General features: G+C 45.5%; 1 protein-coding gene and 1 long non-coding RNA gene across 5 annotated transcripts in view; one reads left to right on the forward strand and one right to left on the reverse strand.

The window, feature by feature from the left end:
• TBL1XR1 (TBL1X/Y related 1) overlaps positions 1 to 23,057 on the reverse strand; it is a 182,275-nt gene that overhangs the window by 12,163 nt on the left and 147,055 nt on the right. For 3 of the 4 annotated variants that reach the window (XM_079978028.1, XM_079978029.1, XM_079978030.1), the window contains exons 4-12: positions 18,415 to 18,560; positions 15,323 to 15,542; positions 11,288 to 11,420; positions 9,486 to 9,627; positions 7,202 to 7,265; positions 6,941 to 7,038; positions 5,326 to 5,386; positions 3,337 to 3,458; positions 2,570 to 2,644 (exon numbers count right to left, since the gene is read on the reverse strand). In XM_079978028.1, coding sequence (XP_079834154.1) covers positions 2,570 to 2,644; positions 3,337 to 3,458; positions 5,326 to 5,386; positions 6,941 to 7,038; positions 7,202 to 7,265; positions 9,486 to 9,627; positions 11,288 to 11,420; positions 15,323 to 15,542; positions 18,415 to 18,560 — 1,061 coding nt within the window. The remainder of the gene's footprint in view (positions 1 to 2,569; positions 2,645 to 3,336; positions 3,459 to 5,325; positions 5,387 to 6,940; positions 7,039 to 7,201; positions 7,266 to 9,485; positions 9,628 to 11,287; positions 11,421 to 15,322; positions 15,543 to 18,414; positions 18,561 to 23,057) is intronic. The other variant, XM_079978031.1, reaches the window with a different exon arrangement.
• The window catches only part of LOC307217256, a 32,549-nt gene continuing 21,483 nt past the window's right edge, over positions 11,992 to 23,057 (forward strand). Inside the window, exons 1-2 of the long non-coding RNA XR_013839494.1 lie at positions 11,992 to 12,824; positions 13,212 to 13,277. This is a non-coding gene — a long non-coding RNA (uncharacterized lncRNA). The remainder of the gene's footprint in view (positions 12,825 to 13,211; positions 13,278 to 23,057) is intronic.

The raw sequence follows: 23,057 nt of genomic DNA on the forward strand, positions 1-23,057 counted from the left end.
GGTGCAAATGGAGACACTTGGCTCCGGGGTTTTTCGAGCCCAATTCTCATGTGAACTCGGCACTGCATTTGCAGGCGCCCGGTCACCGTTCTGCAATCCGTTCTGTGCACAGATGTGTCAATTTCCACAGCATCCAATGCCAAAGGAGGCTCGTCGCAAAGCATTGGATGAAAAACAACAACAACAACAACAACAACAACAACAACAACAACAGATACCCTACCCTTCTGTCAACAACAACAACAACAACAACAACAACAACAACAGATACCCTACCCTTCTGTCTGGGTTGCCCCAGCTACCCTGGGGTGAATCACAAAGCCTGCCAGGTTAGGACTATATCCCCACTGAAAATCCCGTATGAAATCTGAATTATAGTGCCTATCTGAACATGTGAATTCCTGCTGGTGAGTCAAACCCTTGAACAACTAAGAAATAAAAATGCAGACTTAACTCCAAGCTGCTTCCCTCACTTATGGGACTTGTCTGTTGATGTGAGCAATGACACATGAGCCTGGAAATCGCTGGTGCAACCTGTGCAATCTCCCAGGCTTCAAAAGGGGAACTCTAGAAAGCTGAATGTTGTCACGTAGCTTTCAGCTGAGGACAAGTGCCCACTATCTTAATAGCAGTAAATGATGTGGTGTAGTGGTTAGAGCCTAACCTACCTCACATGGTTGTGGTGGGGATTTTATTTATATCTCGCCCTCCCCAGCCCAAGCCAGGCTCAGAGCAGCTAACAACAGTAGAATGATAAAACATTCTAAAATCATTTCATTATAAAATTAATTCAATTCAGATTAATGGCAACCATTGGACTAGAGTTCTGTGAGGATTGCCAAAGGAGGGGGTCAGGCTGTGCCTCAGCCAAAGGCCTGGTGGAACAGCTCTGTCTTGCAGGCCCTGCGGAAAGATGTCAAGTCCTGCAGGGCCCTAGTCTCTTCCACCAGGTCGGAGCCACAGCCGAAAAAGCCCTGGCTCTGGTTGAGGCCAGTCTAAAATGCAAAAAAATGTGTGGAGAGCTGCTTCACGGAGGCGGCCTCCCATTTGCAGTGAACTCAGATGTTCTCTAAGGAAGTGTGGATTTAGAAAGGACTCTGAGGGTGATCTCGTCCAACCCCCTGCGATGCAGGAATCTCAACACAGAATCATAAAATTGCTAAACTTCACATGCGTATGGGCTGAGAATGTGCTTTCATAGGACGGAAACCAAAACAAACAAACAAACAAATTCCAGTGTGTGGTTAAAAACGCTGCAGGGTATCCCTCTCTAAAAACCTGCAGAACTGCTGCTGGGTTTATGTAAAGGGAACCGTACTGGCAAGTTCTGGACAATACTGAACTAAATGAACCAATGGTTTGACTCTGTAGACTCAGCTTCCTGTTCCTTTTGTTGTAGACTATAATCCTCTGGAACAGCGGCAATTCCTGTCCTGTGTTCTAAAAGGCAGCCGCTCAACAAAGACACCAGGGTGGTATTTAACTAAGTTTTACTCAGAATAGACCCACTGCAATTAATGAACGTCAACAAGTTAGGTCCATCAATTTCACTGAGTGTACTCCCAGTAAAATTTAGTTGGATGCCAACCTGGGGAAATACGTTACGCTAAAACAAGCAAAACAAGGGGCTAATATGAGCTGATAGCCACACCAAGTGCTTTTTAAAGTCAGGAAGATGAAGCAAGTAAATTAAATTGACTGACAAGTTGAGGTAGCGCAAGGAAAAGGAAGGTCTTCCAGCAACACTAAATCTACTCATTGAACACATAACAAAGCCTCAACATGCTGGGATTGGGCAAAGGTGGCTTTAGGAGCAAATTCATGAGGACAGGCTAATCAATGGCTATTGGCCAAGTATCATCCAATACTCAATACTGGGGAGCAAGCTGTCATGACTAAGGTCTTTGAGGGCAGAAACTGGAACATGCTGGAAGATCCTAGTTCATTCTACAAGGTTATTTTCTTTTTTTTACTGATTAAGAGTTGGAAATGTTGTTTTATGTTTTGGCTATCTCAAGGTCACGCTGAGATAGATAAATTTGTGCGCTCAGCGAACTGGTAATTCTTTCTTACTTTCATTTTCGACCTTGAACGTTTGCAGATTTCTCTGAAGTTGTGTGTGTGTGTGTGTGTGTGTGTGTGTGTGTGTTTTGCCTTCCGTGTGTTTTTTTGCCTTTCGTGAAAAATTCCTCTTTTACTGATGAACCTTTGATTCTGCATGTTTTATTACTTCCAAGACGTATTCACTCCAAATATACGTTTCTGCAACTCTGCTATTCATCAGGACACGGAAGGCCTAGGATTTTAGGCCGATTCCTGTCACAAGCAAGAGAATGGGGGCATCCAAAAGGAGATTTGACTTGATGGGCTGGTCCAGCAAGATGTTTCTGATGGCATTATAAGACTCCAGGTCCCATTTTGCCAAAGACGACTAACAACATTGCCAGTCAAAAGAAGGCTAAAGCCTTCTTGGATACATAGCGATAAACTCCACCTAAGAACGTGACTGAAAAAGTATAGCACAAGTAGTTTATTATAAACCCAGATCACCCGGTGTTGTACATTTTACCTTTAAAGTCATGTCATCGGAACAAGATGCCAGAAGATTACCAGTGGGATCCCATTTGATTGCGTTAACTTCATTCTGAAATTTAAGAGCAAGAGGGAAGTTGATGTCTCCCACATAAGAGGACGGGGAAATAAAAGGCAAGGCTCTTCCAATTCAGTAACAACACGGCAGCAGCATTAATCCAAAAGGAACAATGCTGAAATTTGATGGAACATGTCTGTCATGAAATTATTCAGAGATGGACAATGGATACAGCAGGCTCTATTGGGCTTGGCCCGATACCACTCAGATTGCATCCGAAGCACACTTACGAAAAGTTTTGCTAATTCAATGGGGCCTCCTTTGGAGGAAAGACGCTTAGCTTAGTAACAGCACCATGGCACCATCTTTGCCTGTGCAAATTGTACAGTCAACACAAAAGCTGTATGGGGCACACACAGGCTATGCCTCCCCTTACAACCGGCTGAGCTAACGTAAGAATCTGTAAAGTATTGACAACTTTCAAAACAATCGAAGAATCCATGCCTGGAGTCTGGAACAGATCTCTCATGAACTGACGGGAAACGCTGTGATCTTATGGGAACTGCAGCTTGGGGGTGCAGGTCCTTCATGGAAGTAACATATGGTGCTAGGTTGAGGTTACACGGCAGCAGGAAAGCTCTGAGCCATCCGGCAACAGGATCACATCTCTTAACTTTGCTCCATATGTGCAGCTTATACTAAACAAGTGGAACATTGCTTTAAAAACAGAACAGAACTATACTTACGGTGTGGCCCTGGAAGGTTTTGATGGGCTTATCTTGGCCTAGTTTACAGACGTGAATACACATATCTGTGCTACAGGAGGCGAATGTGTTGTTGCTCTGCCAGTCAACATCTAACGCTGGTGCTATTGACAGACAAGACAGACAAAACGTTAAGCAGAAACATAACCACCCCCCTGTATTCATGGGCAAACGGTATCAAGGCATCAGCCTAGAGCAGAGCAGAATGTAAAATTCAGAGGAGTTTGCCCTTGTCGCTCAATTTCATCTTTCTATATGGTTCTTATATACAGTGGACCCTCGGGATGTACCATCCTCCTTACGAACGCTTCAGGTAACAAGCTCCACTAAACCGGAGGCAGATGCTCCTGGTTGCAAACTTTGCCCTGGGATGTGAGTGGAAGTTGCGTGCCTTTGGCACGGCGGCAGTGGGAGACCCCATTAGTGAAAGCGTGCCTCATGTTAAGAACAGTTTCGGGTTAAGAGCGGACCTCTGGAACGGATTAAGTTCGTAACCAGAGGTACCACTGTACTGTGGTATTTTTATGTATTGCAATTTTGCTGTTATTTTTACTGATGATAATTTAAGTAACGATTCACTGCAATTGTCGAGAGTGAATTTCTGCTTAATTATTATTTGCCGATATTCTGCAAGTTCATTTTAAAGTCTGCTGTTATATTCTAACACAATACTGCATACTACACAGTGTTACCTTGGAAGTCGAACGGAATCTGTTCCGGAAGTCCGTTCGACTTCCAAAACGTTTGGGAACCAAGGCGCGGCTTTCAATTGGTTGCAGGAAGCGTCTGCAGCCAACCGGAAGCCGCGTCGGGTGTTCGGGTTCCAAAGAACGTTCGCAAACCGGAACACTCACTTCCGGCTTTGCGGCGTTCGGGAGCCAAAACGTTCGACTCGCAAGGCGTTTTGTTTGTACATTATTTGATGTAAGTTGTTTATTTAAAGTCATATTTTTATTATGACTTATTTGCATGGGAACGGATTGCTACAAGATGTGTGATGTTTGTTGTACATTTTGTTCTTTCTTCAGTTTGTAAACGGCCTTGCAATATAGCAATATACAAAGGCGGTATACAAATTAAAAGTGAACTGAAATGAACTCTGGATAGAGGTCTCTTTGCACATGCCTGGAAGCCTTTGATGTTTATAAGGATGTGTGTCTATCACAGCCCCTCTCCCCAATGCCACAGGCCTTGGAGGATGCAAAGCTAGTCCTGAAGGGACTGTCCCCTGGACCTGAACAAGGCACTTGGTGGAACAAGGAAGCAGTGTGGATATGGGAAATGCAGGTTCAAATTGCTGCTCAGCCACAAAGCTAATGGAAACATATATTTAGGGAGATATTGCCCAGCCTAACCTACTGCTCAGGACCGATGATATTTTAGGTTGGAAAACCATAAAATCACGGAGTTGGAAGGGACCACGAAGGTCTTCTACAGCCCAACCAGCTGCAACGCAGGAATCTTTCGCCCAACATAGGGCTTGAACCCACGACCCCAAGATTAAGATGTTCTGCATCAAGCAGAAACTTAAAATCATTACTCTCAAATAATAGATCCTGAGACCCGAGGGTCAAGACGAGACTGTGTCATCCGTAAACAATGCAGATTTAACCGAGGAGGAATACAAAAATTAGCCCAGATGGCTCTTTGGAAGAGGGCAAGGCCAGAGGACGATGAGATCTGAATTGACATGCCGGAGACTCGGGATTTAACAAGGTGGTTCCATCTGCAGGTTTTCAAAAGCCATACCAACTCAAATGCAAGGTGCAATGGATTGTGTACTAAATATATCTTCTTTTGATAATGTAGCAAAGAGATTTTGTGCACAGTCGTGCTTTTTTTAAAAAAGAGGCATGGATAATCTTGATTTTAATCAGGACCAACTGAGCCTTAAAAGGCAGTGTCTTCCACTGTTAATTGTCCCTCCCCTAGTTTTCAAAACTAATTGCTTCTTTGAAAAGAAATACGTACCAGAATGGAAAGGAAACTGCTGTTTGGCTTCTCCAGTATGTGCATCCCAAATAATTGTGGTCTGAATTAAAACAAACAAACAAACAGCAAAAGACCATAAAATTGCTTTTGTTGATCTCACTCGTTGCTAAAGTCTGCCAAACCGGCATTATTCAGATTGTAGGTTTTATAGGTTTGCTATTTAAAAATGCCCCAAGCAAAAGTTTATCTACCAGACAGGTGCAGCTTACAAGTTTGCATTATTAGAAAGCAGTTCCTAATATCCATATTACTCGTCTGTAATCTCCTAATTAGCTCATCTCCCTTCAAATATTTGCAGGCTGCAGCGTCTGCCTTCAGCTAACCACTTAGTGCCCGACACATTATTTGCACACTAACAGCTCCCTCCTGCCCCAAAAGCGGCTTCAGGGGTGGGTGATGTGAAGTAGAGAGCATGCTAAACCCTTTCTCCACCAGCTGCTTATCCACTCTAAATCTAACACAAGCTCCCTTTCCTTTGTGCAAGGTTCAAAACTTGTTTACCTTCACTGTGACATATAATGACTAGAAAACCTTCATGTTCGTAAGATTAAGAGCTCCTGCAAAGAGGATGACTTCTGGCCGTTTGATAAATCTCTCTCTCTCTCTCTCTCTCTCTCTCTCTCTCTCTCTCTCTCTCACACACACACACACACACACACACACACACACACAGTGATTTTACCCAGGACAAAATTGGAATCCACAAGCTTTAGGCTCATGTGCTCCCTTTCCATCCTTTCTGTGCTGAGAAAACGACACAGGGATCCCTTCATTTATTTAAAAGTACTATCCCGATTGCCCTTTTTAGAGAGATCCCATGAGTGCATTTATTTGGCAAAGTTACATCAGACTGGCTTACCTACATAGCATTTCCCATAATGGCCTTGTGGTGTGGATTTTCCAAGTTAATGTATTTAATATTATTTTTGCTGTAAGTGATAACTTCTTCTTATTAATATTATCATCATCCTGCTGCCCAGTTAATTGAGGGCACCTTTTCAACTGGTCAAAAGCTTTTTAAGTGATTCAAACCAACTGATAAGACTAAATGCTTCAAGCATCTGCTTAAAACGTCCTGTGATTGTGAAACATACATTTGTTCTCTTGGGTCAGGGAGATCAGTGGCAGCTCCTGTCGAGTGCACACAGCATAGCAAATTTGGGCTTCCTGCTGCAAAATGCATAAAGGAGCCCGTAAGCAAGAAAAGGGAAATCCAAGGGGACGTCATGTGTAAACTGCAGGAAATTTTCTCTATGGTTCTACATATATTTGTCTGCTCTTATCTTAAGCTGCTCCAGCCTTGGGAATGTTCACTTGATATCACAAGTTCGCCATTTGACAGTTCGCCCCCACCATACTTGAGCGAACTGCAATTTCCACTAGTATTAAGAGACCACACTTGTTGTCAAGAATGCTCATAAGTCACCTGCTATATTAAGGCATAGTGAAGATTGTTGTTTCCAAACCCAGACAGGCTCTCACATGGCCTTACTGTCTTTTTTCTGTTGGGTTTTCAAATCTAAACCTGTTTGGTGCGCCCCATAATTTGATCTCGCTGAAATGGGATTATTGAATAAGCCAGATGCCGTCTCACCTTGTCCACGCCTGCGCTCAATATGAAGTTGCCCTTTTTGTTCCATTTTAATGCGAATATGGGACCTTTATGTTGCCCTAACGTGCTGGCGAGATTACCTGGACAATAAAGAGAGCATTTATTACAATTCTAAAATGGGAAAACGAAAGATCGAAACAAATTATGCTATGCACAAGAGAGGGAAAAAAGGACACGGGAACAAAATTACACAAAATTAGAAAAGAAAGAAAAAAGAAGACGACTGAAAAGCTGTGTGCTCACCATCTTTAGTCCATATCCTTGCAAATCCATCGTATGACCCTGTTGCTAGAAGCGTACCTTCGCTCTGTGGGGCAAAAGAAGAAGAGAAGAGTTTGGATTTGACATCCCGCTTTACCTGAAGGAGTCTCAAAGCGGCTAACAATCTCCTTTCCCTTCCTCCCCCACAAAAAACACTGTGAGGCGAGGGAGACTGAGAGACTTCAAAGAAGTGTGACTAGCCCAAGTTCACCCAGCAGCTGCAAGTGGAGGAGCAGGGAAGTGAACCCGGTTCACCAGATTACGAGTCCACTGCTCTTAACCACTACACCATGGGTAGGCAAACTAAGGCCTGGGGTCTGGATCCAGCCCTACCGCCTTCTAAATCCGGCCCACGGACGGTCTGGGAATCAGCGTGTTTTTACATGAGTAGAATGTGTCCTTTTATTTAAAATGCATCTCTGGGTTATTTGTGGGGCATAGGAATTCATTCATTCCCCCCCCCAAAAAAAATACAGCCTGGCCCCCCACAAGGTCTGAGGGACAGTGGACCGGCCCCCTGCTGAAAAAGTTTGCTGACCCCTGCACTACACCACACTGGAAAGAGTTAAGAGTGTTATGCTATGCTATTTCGTGTCACAGAACACAGCTAAGGTAGCCAACGTCCTCATGGAGCTTGCTCTCTTTGGGATGAATATAAACTGAGGGCAATGCGATGCACACTAACTTGGGAGTGAGCTCCACTGGGACTTCCTTCCTAGGCAACACACTTCAGATTGTGATGTGTGCCGTGAAGCTGCATGCCATCTGGGTCCAACCTCCCAAAACTTGAGTCACAGTTTTCTTGTCCCCCCTGCAGACTACTTCCTGTGTGCTTGTTTGTTCAGGCCTGCACATTTTGCAACCTCGCCTCTCCCAAATGAAAACAGCACTTCTTGAAGAAATGCAGCCCCTCTTGATACTGCCCAAGTCGGGGGCCTGTGGAACTCCCCTGAGAAATGTTCCTAGTCTCACAAAAATCTTTAATTGGGCTTCCCTTGTAATTTATTGGGCGTTTTCCCCAGAGCCGGGCCCTTCAAAGCACACCTTGAAATTTCATCTTTTGGTGGGGGGGGGGGTGTGGATATTGCCAGTCATCCTAGTTCTGCTCATAAGGAATGGTGGAAATATATCACAGGGGCACTGTGGTTGGTGTGTTGATCCATATAGCTAGGAATCTTCTTCTGATGTCTAAATCTACACTGAGGAATTTGGAGTTCCCAGCAGGTGGGTTGCTGTGGCTTACTGGGAAGACTGTGGCAGGGAAAACAGCGGGGAGGTCACAGCACTGCAGGTGCAATGTCAGCAGACCCAGAAGGCCTGAAACGTCGAGTTTGCACCACACTGACTTCCCAGCTCCACTTCTTCCTCCTGGTAAGCAACAGCTTTTGGTCGTCAACCTTCATGGGGTGGAATCCTCCATCTCCTTAATGGAACTTGCACCAATTGCTCCCTATCTCTCCCCCCCCTTTCTAATAGCCTTTTCAGTGCTTGAGAACTACCAACAGGTTTTCTTAAAGCCTGTTCCAATATTATTCCAGGGCGAGTCTTTATTGTACCGATGGGGGTGGTGCGGTGCAGAATCTGTTTAAGGTCTCTTCACCAAGATAACCCTCTTCCACTTTTTCCAGGTCTGGGGAACCTGACTCCCACCAGATATTGTTAAACTGCAATCCCATCATCCCTGACTGTAGGCCATGAGAGTTATGAGTTCCCAACCTGCTGACCTACAGCTTTTGTTTTTTTTCTTTGTTATGCTTCTCTGATGCTGATCTGGGACTATTATAAAGCTCACTTGTAACTTTACTTGCTCTTTTGCATTTCCTGTCTTCCTGGCTTTAGTTTCTTTGCCCAGACAGCTGATTTGAGTGCGCTCAAGGGCTTGTGCATGCCTACTGTGTACAACTCCGGTACACAATAAAACACTTCTGAAAGCCCACTGAGTCTTGAAAGTTCTCTTCTGCGCAGAACAGGGAGCGGATGTGCTTCCTGAACCCTTATGGGCTTACAAAGTTCAGCCTTCCAGATAATATCCCAGCTACGCCAAATGTTGACCTTTCAGCAGGTATGCGTTTTACTGGTTACCATGGGCATTGGTGGCATTAAAAGCAGCGACGAAAGGGACACGGTCAACTCACAATTCTAAGTGGAAAGTTCAGAAAAGAACTCCCTCATCCCCCCCCCCCCCCGTGGATGCCCACTGTAACTTGGAAGCTGAAAATATGGGTTTTGCAAAGTACGTTTGGAGCACCGGGGAGTTTCTGCTTACATTCCAATCTAGGGAAGTCACGTCTTTGTTGCTCGGTACATCTTGGCCCCCTTCTCGTATACAGTGCCGAAGGACCAGCTGTGTGGATCCACTGGTACTGTTTTCACTAAGGTTCCATATTCTTGCTGTTGAATCTCCCGATCTGCAAAATAAACAGGGATCATGGGCTTCTTTGAGCCAATAATTTCCCACCACCTTGTAAGAGCAAAAGATGTGGATAACACTGCCTGGTCACAACCATTCCCAAAATTACAGGCTCTTTTGCTACAAACGTTCCAATCAGTCTTTCGCATTTCTCCTCTGTGTGCAGTAACGTTACACAGACCTCATTCTGCTGTTTTGAATGGGAACGCTTTTACGTTGCCCAAAATAATGTGCTTATCACTTTCGCCACTGCAAAGAGCCAAGAAGCTACGGTTAATTATGCTAAAACGAACACAAAAATCCCCACTTTTAAAATATGCCACTTTGTCGACACCATTGTGCGATTCAAGCAGTCCTATTCCCAGGGTCTTCTGAGAAGAGCTGGACCGCTAATTAAAGTATCCACAGTTGGAGGATACCAAACCACCTGTCGCAGTGTGCAAAATATATGACAACTAGCAAATAAACTAGCAGTGTGCCACAAGCTGGCCTCCAATTTTTCAAAAGATTTATTCCCCTGCAAGCGAGCCTTCCATTTTTCTCCTTCATTCTCAGGGAGTCCCCCCCACCCAACACAATTTCTTCAGAATTTTGGTGGGTGTTGTTGTTGTTGTTTAGTCGTTTAGTCGTGTCCGACTCTTCGTGACCCCATGCACCAGAGCACGCCAGGCACTCCTGTCTTCCACTGCCTCCCGCAGTTTGGTCAGACTCATGTTTGTGGCTTCGAGAACACTGTCCGACCATCTCGTCCTCTGTCGTCCCCTTCTCCTTGTGCCCTCCATCTTTCCCAACATCAGGGTCTTTTCCAGGGAGTCTTCTCTTCTCATGAGGTGGCCAAAGTACTGGAGCCTCAGCTTCAGGATCTGTCCTTCCAGTGAGCACTCAGGGCTGATTTCCTTCAGAATGGATGCGTTTGATCTTCTTGCAGTCCATGGGACTCTCAAGAGTCTCCTCCAGCACCATAATTCAAAAGCATAAATTCTTCGGCGATCAGCCTTCTTGATGGTCCAGCTCTCACTTCCATATATCACTACTGGGAAAACCATGGCTTTAACTATACGGACCTTTGTTGGCAAGGTGATGCCTCTTTGGTGGGTGTTAGGCTGAGCTTATATTTTATAACAGTGAGGTGGTTATGGGAGTTAGCATTAATCCAGCTTGCTTCTTGATATGAAAAACAAAACACCATGAGATTTTGAAGCACAGGAAGCTGTGGAAGTTGGCTACCAAGTGCCTCGGAAAAGCATGCTTGCTGATTTTGTTTTTCTAAAAAAAAACTTTCTGCACGGATAAGAAGTTAAAAACTAAAAAGACTCAACTTCTTTGTACAAAACAAACAGATGCCAGATGTGCGGTCGGCGGCCTCCCCGCCTTCTCGTACTTAAAGAAAAGGCCATGCAACCGGAGTAAAGAACTGCCTCTGTAAATTTCTTTTTTTTTATAAATAATATTTATTAAAGTTTTAAAGGTTACAGAAGAGGGAAAAAAGAAAAGAAAAGTACAATCAATTAAAAAAAACCAATACAAAAAATAGAGAAGTCGTACTTTATGCAAAGGAGAGCCTATCACCGAAATTTTTATTTAAAGATGACCAAGGAAGATTTGTTGCAATTGAAATTCAAACACAAGGAGAGAAAATTTCTTTACGGGAAACATACCCAGAGGCCAGGAGGTCGCAAACAGGGTTCCACGCACAGATGAATACTTCTGATTCGTGGCCACGCAGCACCACTGCTTTGTTAGAAGGGATTTCGACGTCGCCATCTACTTCCATCATATCCGTGTGATTATCTGCAGAACAGAGGACAACAACAAGGGGTAGGTGTTACTATGGACCTGCTCCTTCCTTGAATCCTGCCTTTTGGCCTGCAGGACCACGGACAGCACACCTTGGTTGCTTGGTACATCTTTGCCCCGACCCCACCGCCATCTTACATATAGTGCTGATGGACCAGAGGGCACTGTTTCAAGCAGTGGACCAGAGGGCACTGTTTCAAGCAGCAGCAGTTGGTGGCAGTGCTTCTCTGACCTCAGACAAGCACCGCTATTTAGAGAGCAGGCAGACTTGCTTCTCAGTTTGATCCTTTCTCGTGGTTTTGAATGTTTCGTGGTATTTTATGCATTGCCATTGGCCAATAGTTTTAATTGATTGCAGTTTAGTAATTCCTTGATGTAATGGTTAAGTATGAGCTGTGTAACTAGTGTTTGCTGATAAACTGAACGCTATTTGAATGGATTATTGAACATTGCTTTATTTTATATAAGTTGCTTATTTTAAGGTTAGGTTTTCATTACGACTTTTTTATTGGATCAGATTATTAAGCGCGTGAGATCTCTGCAGTCTGCTTTGTTGTTTCTTCAGCTTACAAACCCGTCTTGTGTATAGTAATATAGAAAGGGCGGTATAATATTTAAAAGTGAAATGAAATTTCAGCACAGTGCAAACGCACCAGCAGAACCAATCCATCACTCATGCTGGTGCACTTGCACTGCACCAACCTCCCTGATGCCCCTCCCTTCCTGGTAAGCACAGCGACACCAGGGAAAAGGAAAATATTGCTGCTCCATCCCACCAACCACTACAGTTTTCAGCAGGTTTTCACACTCTAACCATTGACTCTGAGCACATGCTCTGTTGGGCTTTTCTCTGCTTCCCTTGATCACTGGGCCTTCTGGCACACCCTCCTACATCTAAGCATCAGAAGCAATGTGCCCTTTCTATAGGTTGGTGCAACTGAACTGCATTCAATCCACCAAACGGGGTCCTGGGAGTGGAGATCCAGAGTGGTGTAGTGGACAGAATGCTGGACTTAGCAGTGATGGGGATTTCTATCTCCTATCTGGCCATGAAGGTCAGAGTAACCAGTCACAACCTCCCTGTTTAATTGACCTCAGAGGACTGTTTTGATTATACAAGTTAGGGGAACCATGTTGATGTATAAGGATGCAGAGAAAAAAAGGACAAGAAAGGGGTATTTAGGTGTGCTGGTTAATTTTGGGCATGCTTGTCCTGCACCTGCAACTGGTTAACCATGTGAGTCAGCAGGCATGTGAGAGTGACTCAGCACAATCTAAAGTATAAATACCCTTGTGTTTGAAGCAAGTTTGCTCTTGGCTCCTGCCCTGGGCCAGAGCCTAGTCTGTGTTGCAACACTGCAAAACCTTATGCTGCTGGAAAGACTGTGTACTACAACTGTATGTAACTGCTAAGCTGTGGATCTGCTTTATATTGCCCATAAAGGGACTGTCTGGTGTTTTTCTGTTTCATTGGAACACTCTGCTGGCGTGTTGAATGGGCACTCTGTATATGCCCCAATAAAGCACGTATGCTATCTCAAGATCTTTGGAGGTTTTAGTAACAGTGAATAATAAGTGCCTTAAGAGCAAAGCCAAAATATTTCTTGTGTGCATACAAATTATGTATTTGTCACCGCATGCATTTTTTATCTTCATTGTTCCGTGTACTTTTATTACGCTAAAGAGGTGGTTTCTAGGGTGATGCAGGGCTGTGGGCAAGACAAGACCACCTTAACTCTGATTTAAACATACACTGTAATGGAAAACTCTCCTACCCCCATACAGATCATTTTGCCATATTCAACTAACTCCACGGAGGTGTGTGGCAAACCAGTGGCTAATCATGACAAGGTACAGTAAGTTTCTTTATTTACTTTGGCATGGAATTCACATTGGCCTGTCGGTTTAAACAAGCAAAAGTCAACAGTTTTGAGTCTAAGCTGGTGGCGACGTTTTTCTAGTATTTCAAAAGGATACTGAAACTCCAAAAGGTGAAATCAGATTAAGCCAAGGGAGCCAAGGACAGAAAGTTATTTTAGTGTATTTTTCATCCTTGTTGGAAGCCGCCCAGAGTGGCTGGGGAAACCCAGCCAGATGGGCGGGGTACAAATAATAAATTATTATTATTATTATTATTATTATTATTATTATTATGGTTAGCAAATGCAATCCACTTCCTATTTTGGAGACCTATGCACAACATTTGCAAGTCTGGTGACTAATTTAAGAGTGACCTGTCTGCAAAAAGCACACATGCAAGATAGAGGGTAGAGGGGCAGCGTTTTTCCCAAGTCATCTCAGTATCCCTCACACTGGATACAGAAGCTACATAAATCCTTCTTTCTGTAAAGGCAGACAGAGAGCAGGTATAATTTGCGTTTCCAGCCAGTAGGGGTGGCTGGTAAATCACATTATCTTTAGACCAGTAGTCTGGATTTCTAGCATAAGCGGCAACTCACAGCTAACAAGCAAAAAAAGAAGGGGGGGGGCACCAACAATCACCCTGGCTTCTAAATCCAAACATGGAAAGGAATGGAGACATTAGTTTTAAAGAGAACGTGTGTTTCTGCAGGTTTACCAATGCAAAAAATAGCCATGTGTTGGAAGCATACTATAGGGGAGAGCTTGGGCTCACAGTTAACCTTCCACTGCCAGCAGAGGCCAGCTTGCTGCTGGGAACCTTGCAAACAACACTGGTCTGATCCTGCAAGGCGCTCTTGTTTGTTTTTTAAAGCAAGAGTGAACTCAGGATCAGTCAACAGTTTTGCTTCAACTGTTGAGAGCCAAGCATGTGGTCTTGCTTTGCAGGTTTAAAATAAACCAGTAGACTGTGGGCACAGTAGTAAATAAGAAGCAGGCCACACAAGGTGGGACTCTGCTAAGCCTGAATTTAGGATTTTGACTGTGTTTCGTTTGTGTCTGGGACCTTCAATGGAGGCACACTTGCCCAGATGAGATTCTGCCGGCTGAAAAATGTTCCACAATCGTAGGAATTGCAACAGTAATTTCACTCTTCCGATGCTGCATTTTGTGATTGGTATAATTCACATGCCTGTCTGAGAAGACTGTGGGAACGGAAGACAGCCTTATCTCTCTTCCGCTGTAAGTACTTTGTAATGACTTTTGCTTTTACAGTGGTACCTCGGGTTACATACGCTTCAGGTTACAGACTCCGCTAACCCAGAAATAGTACCTCGGGTTAAGAACTTTGCTTCAGGATGAGAACAGAAATCGTGTGGCGGTGGTGCGGCGGCAGCAAGAGGCCCCATTAGCTCAAGTGGTGCTTCAGGTTAAGAACAGTTTCAGGTTAAGAACGGACCTCTGGAACGAATTAAGTACGTAACCAGAGGTACCACTGTACTTTGTTCTGTTTGTTCTCTCGGAGCAGAAGAGAATGGTTGCCATTATGCTGTAGTCTGTACATAGTGTGTAAATAAATAGTAGATTAGACTACGATGTTTCACGCTTCTTGCTGTGTTATGCTAGATGATTAGTGTGCATAAATCAAGGTGGTTTATGTCACTGAGCGCACTGGATGAGAGGGGAGATGCCTTTTCCAGCACTGCGCATACCGGAGGACGATTGGAGTTGAGGGGGTTAGCAGGCATCCCTGGGCATTTCCCAACAAATTGCAACAGCTGGGAAATGTTGCAGATAAAAGTGTGCATGCGCTGGAAACATGGCGCTTTGAGCAACACTGTCCAACCCCCCCAAGCCCCCCCTTTTTCAAATGTTTACAAACATTTGGTGCAGCCGCGTCCCGATCACCCAGCCAAATTTGTTCGCTCAAATACCGGGGATATGGAGATGCTTCATGCAGACGGCACTGCGTGAAATTCAGAACTTAACGGCAAGAGCACAGCCACCTAATCCTTCTTGCATGCCGGCTTACTTACTTGCTAGAGTGTGGGCTCCATTTTCCTCGCCGTTCGCAGTGTTTTCGCCATTCTTCGCAGACCCCTGCTGGTTTGTCGGAGCCGCCGCCGCAGCGGCTGCTGCCTGTTGCTGGGCGAGTTTGTCCCTGTAGGCCTGCTGTCTCGTCTGCACCACATCGGGCATCACGGCGTCTATCAGCGAGAGGGACTCTATCGGCCTACCATCGAACAAAGTACCATCCTGATTTGGAGGTTGAGGATCAGAGAGAGAGAGAGTTTAAATGACAGGTCAAGTTTTGCAACAATAATCTCAGGGCAGGAGCGTAAACAAACCTGTCCTGACGATGATGAATTTTGACCACTGCACAGAGTACTTTGCAATGTGTTTTTAAAGCAAGAGCAAACTCAGGATCAGTGGTTTTTTAAAAAAAGGTGTCACAGGGCGAGGACAGAATGGGTATGCGGGACCAATTGTCCTGTGAAGTTACTGAATAGTAACTATCTGTAAACAAATGAAGATGCCTTGCAAAGAGTCAGTCCACTGCTCTGCCTCCAACAACGTCTTACGGGAGACCCCGCCCTTGACCTTGGGGTTGCCCAATAGCAGAGTTGGAGGCAAATTCCCCCCCCCTCTACTTTCATTTCACCCAGGCTGCCCCCTAAAGTTGATGCGCACTGCCATTCAGATGGTGTGCATGGGTCGAATCTTGTAATTGACTATGTGGGGTGACTATGCCCCCACCCCCAATATTTTATTCAAGTTGGCACCCTTTGGTTGTTGGCACCCGTCTGTCATCTCTGGGGATGAAGCCAAACTGTTCTGTTAGCGGAAACCTGGAGCGCAAGCAGGGGCAGCGTGTATGGAGGTCCTGGGCTGCCCAGATGACCCCAATCGTGGCCTCGTGGCCCAAAGGAAAGCGGAGCGATACGTCTGGCACCAGCTGGGCTGCAGAAGTTGCTGGACGGAGACGTATATAGCACCAGTCAACTGTCTTAGGAACTGGATCTGTGCAGGGTTTACTCTTTAGCCTTTTCTTCTCAAGGCAGATATCTTCTCCTAGATGAGCTACCTTTCCAGGTTGACGAGCCCCCTATACAGTGGTACCTCAGGTTACATACGCTTCAGGTTACACACGCTTCAGGTTACACACTCCGCTAACCCAGAAATAGTGCTTCAGGTTAAGAACTTTGCTCATGGATGAGAACAGAAATCGTGCTCTGGCGGCGCGGCAGCAGCAGGAGGCCCCATTAGCTAAAGTGGTGCTTCAGGTTAAGAACAGTTTCAGGTTAAGTACGGACCTCCAGAACGAATTAAGTACTTAACCCGAGGTACCACTGTATACAAACAATAATATGAGCCCATGCCCAGTGGATGCCCCTGGAATTCCAGGTCTTGGGGGAAACGAAACTATTCCGACCACAAGACTGGAGAGCTTTTTCAGGCAGATTCCCTATCATTGGGAATCGGGTTTTCATGTCAGTCAGATTTCCAGCCTAGTACTGCTGTTAGTGAGCACTGGGTTGGCGCATTTGCACCCACTATTTGATCGTGGATGAGGGGTGCTAACTTGATCTGAGAACTGGGTGGAAGGACTGGGAGAGCCGGACCTGGCCCAGCTCAATTTGCCTGGCTTCTCAGCAGAGGAGACTAATGTATTTTCACACAAAAAATACCAAAACATATGTTTAAGGGCAATATAATAACGCATACATTTGCTTTTGTTAAGTACTGCTGGAAGGCAGGGGACACACCAAACTGAACTTGAAAGTATTTCCTCAAAAACTGCCTCCATAGACATGTCCTTTGGCTTGTTTTTAGAAGCTGGGAGGACGGGGCAACTCCTTGTGGCGGTCTGCTTCCCTCTTTATTCTCCGTTCTTCCCTTGGACTCGTGTCCTTCCCAGAGATTTCTTTTCACCGTGAGAGTGGTGAATGCAATCTCTGTTCTCCAATTCAAAAGGAAAGGAGAGGGATATCAAAGGAAGGCGGAAATGGCTGCTGGGCCTCAACTGAAGTGTTGAAAAGGCTCTTCTTGCACAAGGCCAAGGGACCACCTGAGTTACTAGGCAGAAATAAGGGGCTCTGGTAAAGCACCTGCTTGGTAAGGAGGGGGAAATGGCTGACGCGCACAACTTCAAGGTCTCAAAAGTAGAAACTTTCGCATTTTGAAGGAGGGAGCGGAGAGGAGATAATCTGAGTGGGGACTTCTTTAAAAAAAGTTTTATTTTTGTATGGAAGGGTTAGTGAGGAAAATGGTGAGGTGCGTCGATTTCCATTAGACTAGGAAAGCCAAGGACATTAAGAGACATTAAGGGCAAATTCCAGTCACGCAAAAGCCCTCAAGGAGGGTGTGGGACAGGGCTGATGGGGGCTGTGGCCTGGGGAGTGTCTCTAGAGCTGCCTTCAGCCCCAGGCCTGAGGTTCTCCACACCTGTCTATGGAATAATGCAGTGTGTGTATCTCCAAAACAGAAACATCTTTGCAAAAGAGTGGGCAAAATCATTAGGCCAAATGAGAGCGAACTGAAACCACAGTGTCCTTAAAAAAACAACACAACCAACTGGGTTCCCTCCCCAATTTGATCCACTGCCTTATTGGTGTTGTTTGAATGACCACAGCTGGTGGCGCTTGTGCATGACCTCCTAAATGAAGAGACATCAACACTTTGGCTATGTGTGCACTGCGACAGGTAGTTCCGAGCTTTTGGCAACTGCATGCCATGCTTTTGCAGGTGAGGGTGCTTCTGTCTGCACTCTCTCTGGATTCCTTAGGCTTGCCCAGAATCTGGTCACACGCGACCTGTTCACATTGAAGGAACTTTAATATCTGATCTCTGGAGGACCAGCAGTCTGATAAAAGAACACACGAACACACACCCACACCCAACATGGCAATGAATGACTGCCCTGATTGAGGCCTCCATAGAACTTTGTATTATTCCAACAAGAAAAGGTTGGTGAGCAGGACCTACAGAGGATCCAGCGTGACAGCAAACCATCTAAGCAGGACAGTCGAAGAGGAGAGAGCAACCCACTTCCCCAGGGTAATGAAACCCTCTGCAGATATATGAAAGCACTTGTCACCGTCTATAGCCGACAAGAGACTTGCCTTACCTCATTAATACTGACTTCCGCCTCTACATACTGCAAGCCTTTCTGGATGATGGAAATCAAAGCAGCAGGGGGTACCAGGGCACCGTTGATGTTAGACTGGCTGATATGGCTCTCGATACCAAAGGTAAATGCTGAATGAGAGAACCCTAAAGACAAGGGGGAGGTTATAAGGATGTGTTCATACACACAAGAAGCCTTAGGCCAGTGATGGCCAAACACTACCCTCCAGCTGTTTTGGGACTACAACTCCCATCATCCCTACCTAACAGGACCAGTAGTCAGGGATGATGGGAACTGTAGTTTGAAAACAGCTGGAGGGCCAAGTTTGGCCATCACTGTCTTAGGTTGTTAGGCTGCGGCCAGCAGGTCTGGCCTGGAGTGTCACACACTGGGGGAAAAAGAGCACAAATCAACTTTTCCTGAATGGTACGATTCGTTCTCAAGGTTTATCTACCAAAGACCACAGCAGAGAGCCAGTGTGGTGTAGTGGTTAAGAGTGGTGGACTCGTAATCTGGTGAACCGGGTTCGATTCCCTGCTCCTCCACATGCAGCTGCTGGGCGACCTTGGGCCAGTCACACTTCTCTGAAGTCTCTCAGCCCCACTCAACTCACAGAGTGTTTGTTGTGGGGGAGGAAGGGAAAAGGAGATTGTTAGCCGCTTTGAGACTCCTTCGGGTAGTGATAAAGCGGGATATCAAATCCAAACTCCTCTTCTTCTTCTTACCTAGTCATGCTAGTTATTCTGCTTTGCTGTTACCCAGTGAATCAATTGTTTCCTTTCCTTGGTCAAGTCTATCAACCCCCAAAGCTCTGGTGAGGCACTGAAATTCATTTGTTTATTTCCCTTTCTCTCAACCCCCCCCCCCCCGGGCCGCATTTCCATTTATTCCTAAATTGCATAGGACAAGGGAGAATATATGCCTACAGAAGGGAGGATTAACTTCACGACAAAGCATTTTAATTGCACAAGCACACCAGCGCCAGGCGTGCGTTTCTTCTGCGTGCCGTTTCAAGGGCAGCATAATTATCGTTTTGCAAATAGGAAAATTAGGATTACTGGATGCTAACAGTGTTATTTATTTGCTTGCCCTGAAAAGGTAAATCCATTGTGAGGAAGTGATTCATCTTAAGCTGTTACGGTTTTCCACTCGTAGGTAATTAGAACCTCAGAAAGCTCCCCTTTTGGGATGTTATAAACAGTTGCTTTATAGCCGTTGGGATCCAAAATTTTGCACAGATACCGGAGAACAGAGAGAGAGTGATTTCACAGGTATTGCAGCAGTAATGATAACAAGATAAAGACCCAGGAGGCAGAATGGGGCTATGCAAATTAAAGGGTGGTGGAGCTATCCAAATAGGAAAAGTGTTCCCCCATGCAAAAAGTTTACTCTGTTGAGGGGAAGGGGGAGAAAAAATTACAATTTGCTAGGCCAAAACCTGCTTTCCATCTTGGACCAGCGTTTGAAATTGCCAGCCGCATTTTCCACCCGGCTATCGGCCACTTGGGACCAAGTTGAAGACGTCTGGGTGCCAAGATGGAGCCTGACGTCTCCACCATCTCGGGGGATCCTTGGATCTTGCCTGTTTTCACACACTAACAACACAATCTGTAGAATTCTATCCGTTGTATTTTATCTGCACGAGATCGACAGATGAAGGGCAGTACACAAATTCTAATCATCATCTTCTTCATCATCTAAACAAATTTCAGGAACCACAAAGTCGTTCTGGAAAATACGACTTTCGAGCCATCTTGGCCCCCAAATGGCAACTAGACATTCCATTTTGCTAGGTGTTATCAGTTTTGCTTTTGGTCAGATCAGCTAGTTAATACGAGTGCCGAGGCTCAGCTGCCCTGCTTTGGATGTTCATGTGAGGCTATAAGAACAATCAGATCCGGGCAATATGCAAACAACCATTTCCCTGCACAAAAATCTGGTTCATTGGTCATACGATCTGGATTTTGTGTGTGAAGGCTAAATTTGAATGTTACGGCATTGCACAGGCTGCCAGCCCTGTCTGGCCCATTGGTTGTTTCAAAGCTATAGACCCTCCAGAAGATGCCAGGGCAGCCACTCAGTGGTTTTCTTTTCATAGGGGTTCAAGAGTGTTCCCTCTCCCCCTTATCTGCCCTGCCATGGGTGGCTTTCGATAGAAGTCCTTCGGTTTGATGATGATGATAACAACAACAACAACAACAACAACAACAACAACAACAACCATCACCATTTATTATACCCGGCCCTCTGGCTGGGTTTCCCCAGCCACTCTGGGCGGCTTCCAACAAAACACTAATATACAATAACCTATTAAACATTAAAAGCTTCTCTAAACAGGGCTGCCTTCAGATGTCTTCTAAAAGTTTGGTAGTTATTTTTCTCTTTGACATCTGATGGGAGGGTATTCCGCAGGATGGGTGCCACTACCGAGAAGGCCCTCTGCCTGGTTCCCTGTAACTTGGCTTCTCACAGCGAGGGAACCGCCAGAAGGCCCTCGGCGCTGGAACTCAGTGTCTGGGCAGAACGATGGCGGTGGAGACGCTCCTTCAGGTATACTGGACTGAGGCCGTTTAGGGCTTTAAAGGTAAGCACCAACACTTTGAATTGTGCTCGGAAACGTACTGGGAGCCAGTGTAGGTTTTTCAAGTCCAGTGTTATATGGTCCCGGCAGCAGCTCCCAGTCACCAGTCTAGCTGCCGCATTCTGGATTAGTTGTAGTTTCCGGGTCACCTTCAAAGGTAGCCCCACATAGAGCGTATTGCTGTAGTCCAAGCGAGAGAGATAACTAGAGCATGCACCACTCTGGCAAGACAATCTGCGGGCAGGGAAGGTCTCAGCCTGCTTACCAGATGGAGCTGATAAACAGCTGCCCTGAACACAGAATTGACCTGTGCCTCCATGGACAGCTGTGAGTCCAGAATGACTCCCAGGCTACACACCTTGGATTATTAAAGTGGATAAGAGAGAAGTTTTCCTCCTGCTCTCCTGTCAATGTGTTCCGATGAAGCCAAACACTGGGAGATTCTGCACAGGCAAGATGGAAAAAATAAAATTGTGCACAGAGAATGAAATTCGTGGAGGACAGGACAGCCCTTGGTTAGTGGTCACTGCGGTTATGTTCTACTCCATTGCTGGAAGCAGTATGACTCTACACATCAGTTGCTGATGTCCAGTTTTCAGGCTTCCCATAGGAATCTGGTTGGCCAGATCTGGACTGAGGACCAGATGGGCTTCTGGGTCCAGCAGGCTCTTCTTTTGCTCCAAGAGGTGTTGTTGCTGCAACTTTTCATAGAATTGTAGAGTTGCAAGGGACCATTAGCATCATCTAGTCCACCCCCGCCCCCGGCAATGCTGGAATCTTTTACACAACGTGGGCCTTGAACCCACAACCCTCATGCTCTACCGGTTGAGCTGTCCCAGAGCTTTCGTTTCATTTGTTGCTGTTGTTTTAAAGTTACGGGTTGAAAGCTATTTTGAACAACTGGGGAAAAGCAATCTATACGTATTTTAATGAATTAAATTTGGGAGGGAATAAACAAAAGAATCCAGAAAAAAAAGTGAGCTGGGGTTCAGGAGTATGAGCATGAGTGTGGGAAAACCCAACATCATCAAGCTAGTTCTGTTAGGTCCAATGATCTGTCCCACCTGTTGTTGTTGTTGTTTATTCGTTTAGTCGTGTCCGACTCTTCGTGACCCCATGGACCAGAGCACGCCAGGCACTTCTGTCTTCCACTGCCTCCCGGAGTTTGGTCAGACTCATGTTTGTAGCTTCGAAGACACTATCCAACCATCTCGTCCTCTGTCGTCCCCTTCTCCTTGTGCCCTCCATCTTTCCCAACATCAGGATCTTTTCCAGGGAGTCTTCTCTTCTCATGAGATGGCCAAAGTATTAGAGCCTCAGCTTCACGATCTGTCCTTCCAGTGAGCACTCAGGGCTGATTTCCTTAAGAATGGATCGGTTTGTTCTTCTTGCAGTCCATGGGACTCTCAAGAGTCTCCTCCAGCACCATAATTCAAAAGAATCAATTCTTCGGCGATCTGCCTTCTTTATAGTCCAGCTCTCACTTCCACACATCACTACTGGGAAAACCATAGCTTTTACTATACGGACCTTTGTTGGCAAGGTGATGTCTCTACTTTTTAAGATGCTGTCTAGGTTTGTCATTGCTTTCCTCCCAAGAAGCAGGCGTCTCTTAATTTCGTGGCTGCTGTCACCATCTGCTGTGATCATGGAGCCCAAGAAAGTAAAATCTCTCACTGCCTCCATTTCTTCTCCTTCTATTTGCCAGGAGGTGATGGGACCAGTGGCCATGATCTTCGTTTTTTTGATGTTGAGCTTCAGACCATATTTTGCACTCTCCTCTTTCACCCTCAATAAAAGGTTCTTTAATTCCTCCTCACTTTCTGCCATCAATGTTGTGTCATCTGCATATCTGAGGTTGTTGATATTTCTTCCGGCAATCTTAATTCCGGCTTCGGATTCATCCAGCCCAGCCTTTCGCATGATGAATTCTGCATATAAGTTAAATAAGCAAGGAGACAATATACAGCCTTGTCGTACTCCTTTCCCAATTTGGAACCAATCAGTTGTTCCATATCCAGTTCTAACTGTAGCTTCTTGTCCCACATAGAGATTTCTCAGG

Source organism: Podarcis cretensis (genome assembly GCF_951804945.1).
Source record: "Podarcis cretensis genome assembly, chromosome: 5".
NCBI classification, from domain to species: Eukaryota; Metazoa; Chordata; class Lepidosauria; order Squamata; family Lacertidae; genus Podarcis; species Podarcis cretensis.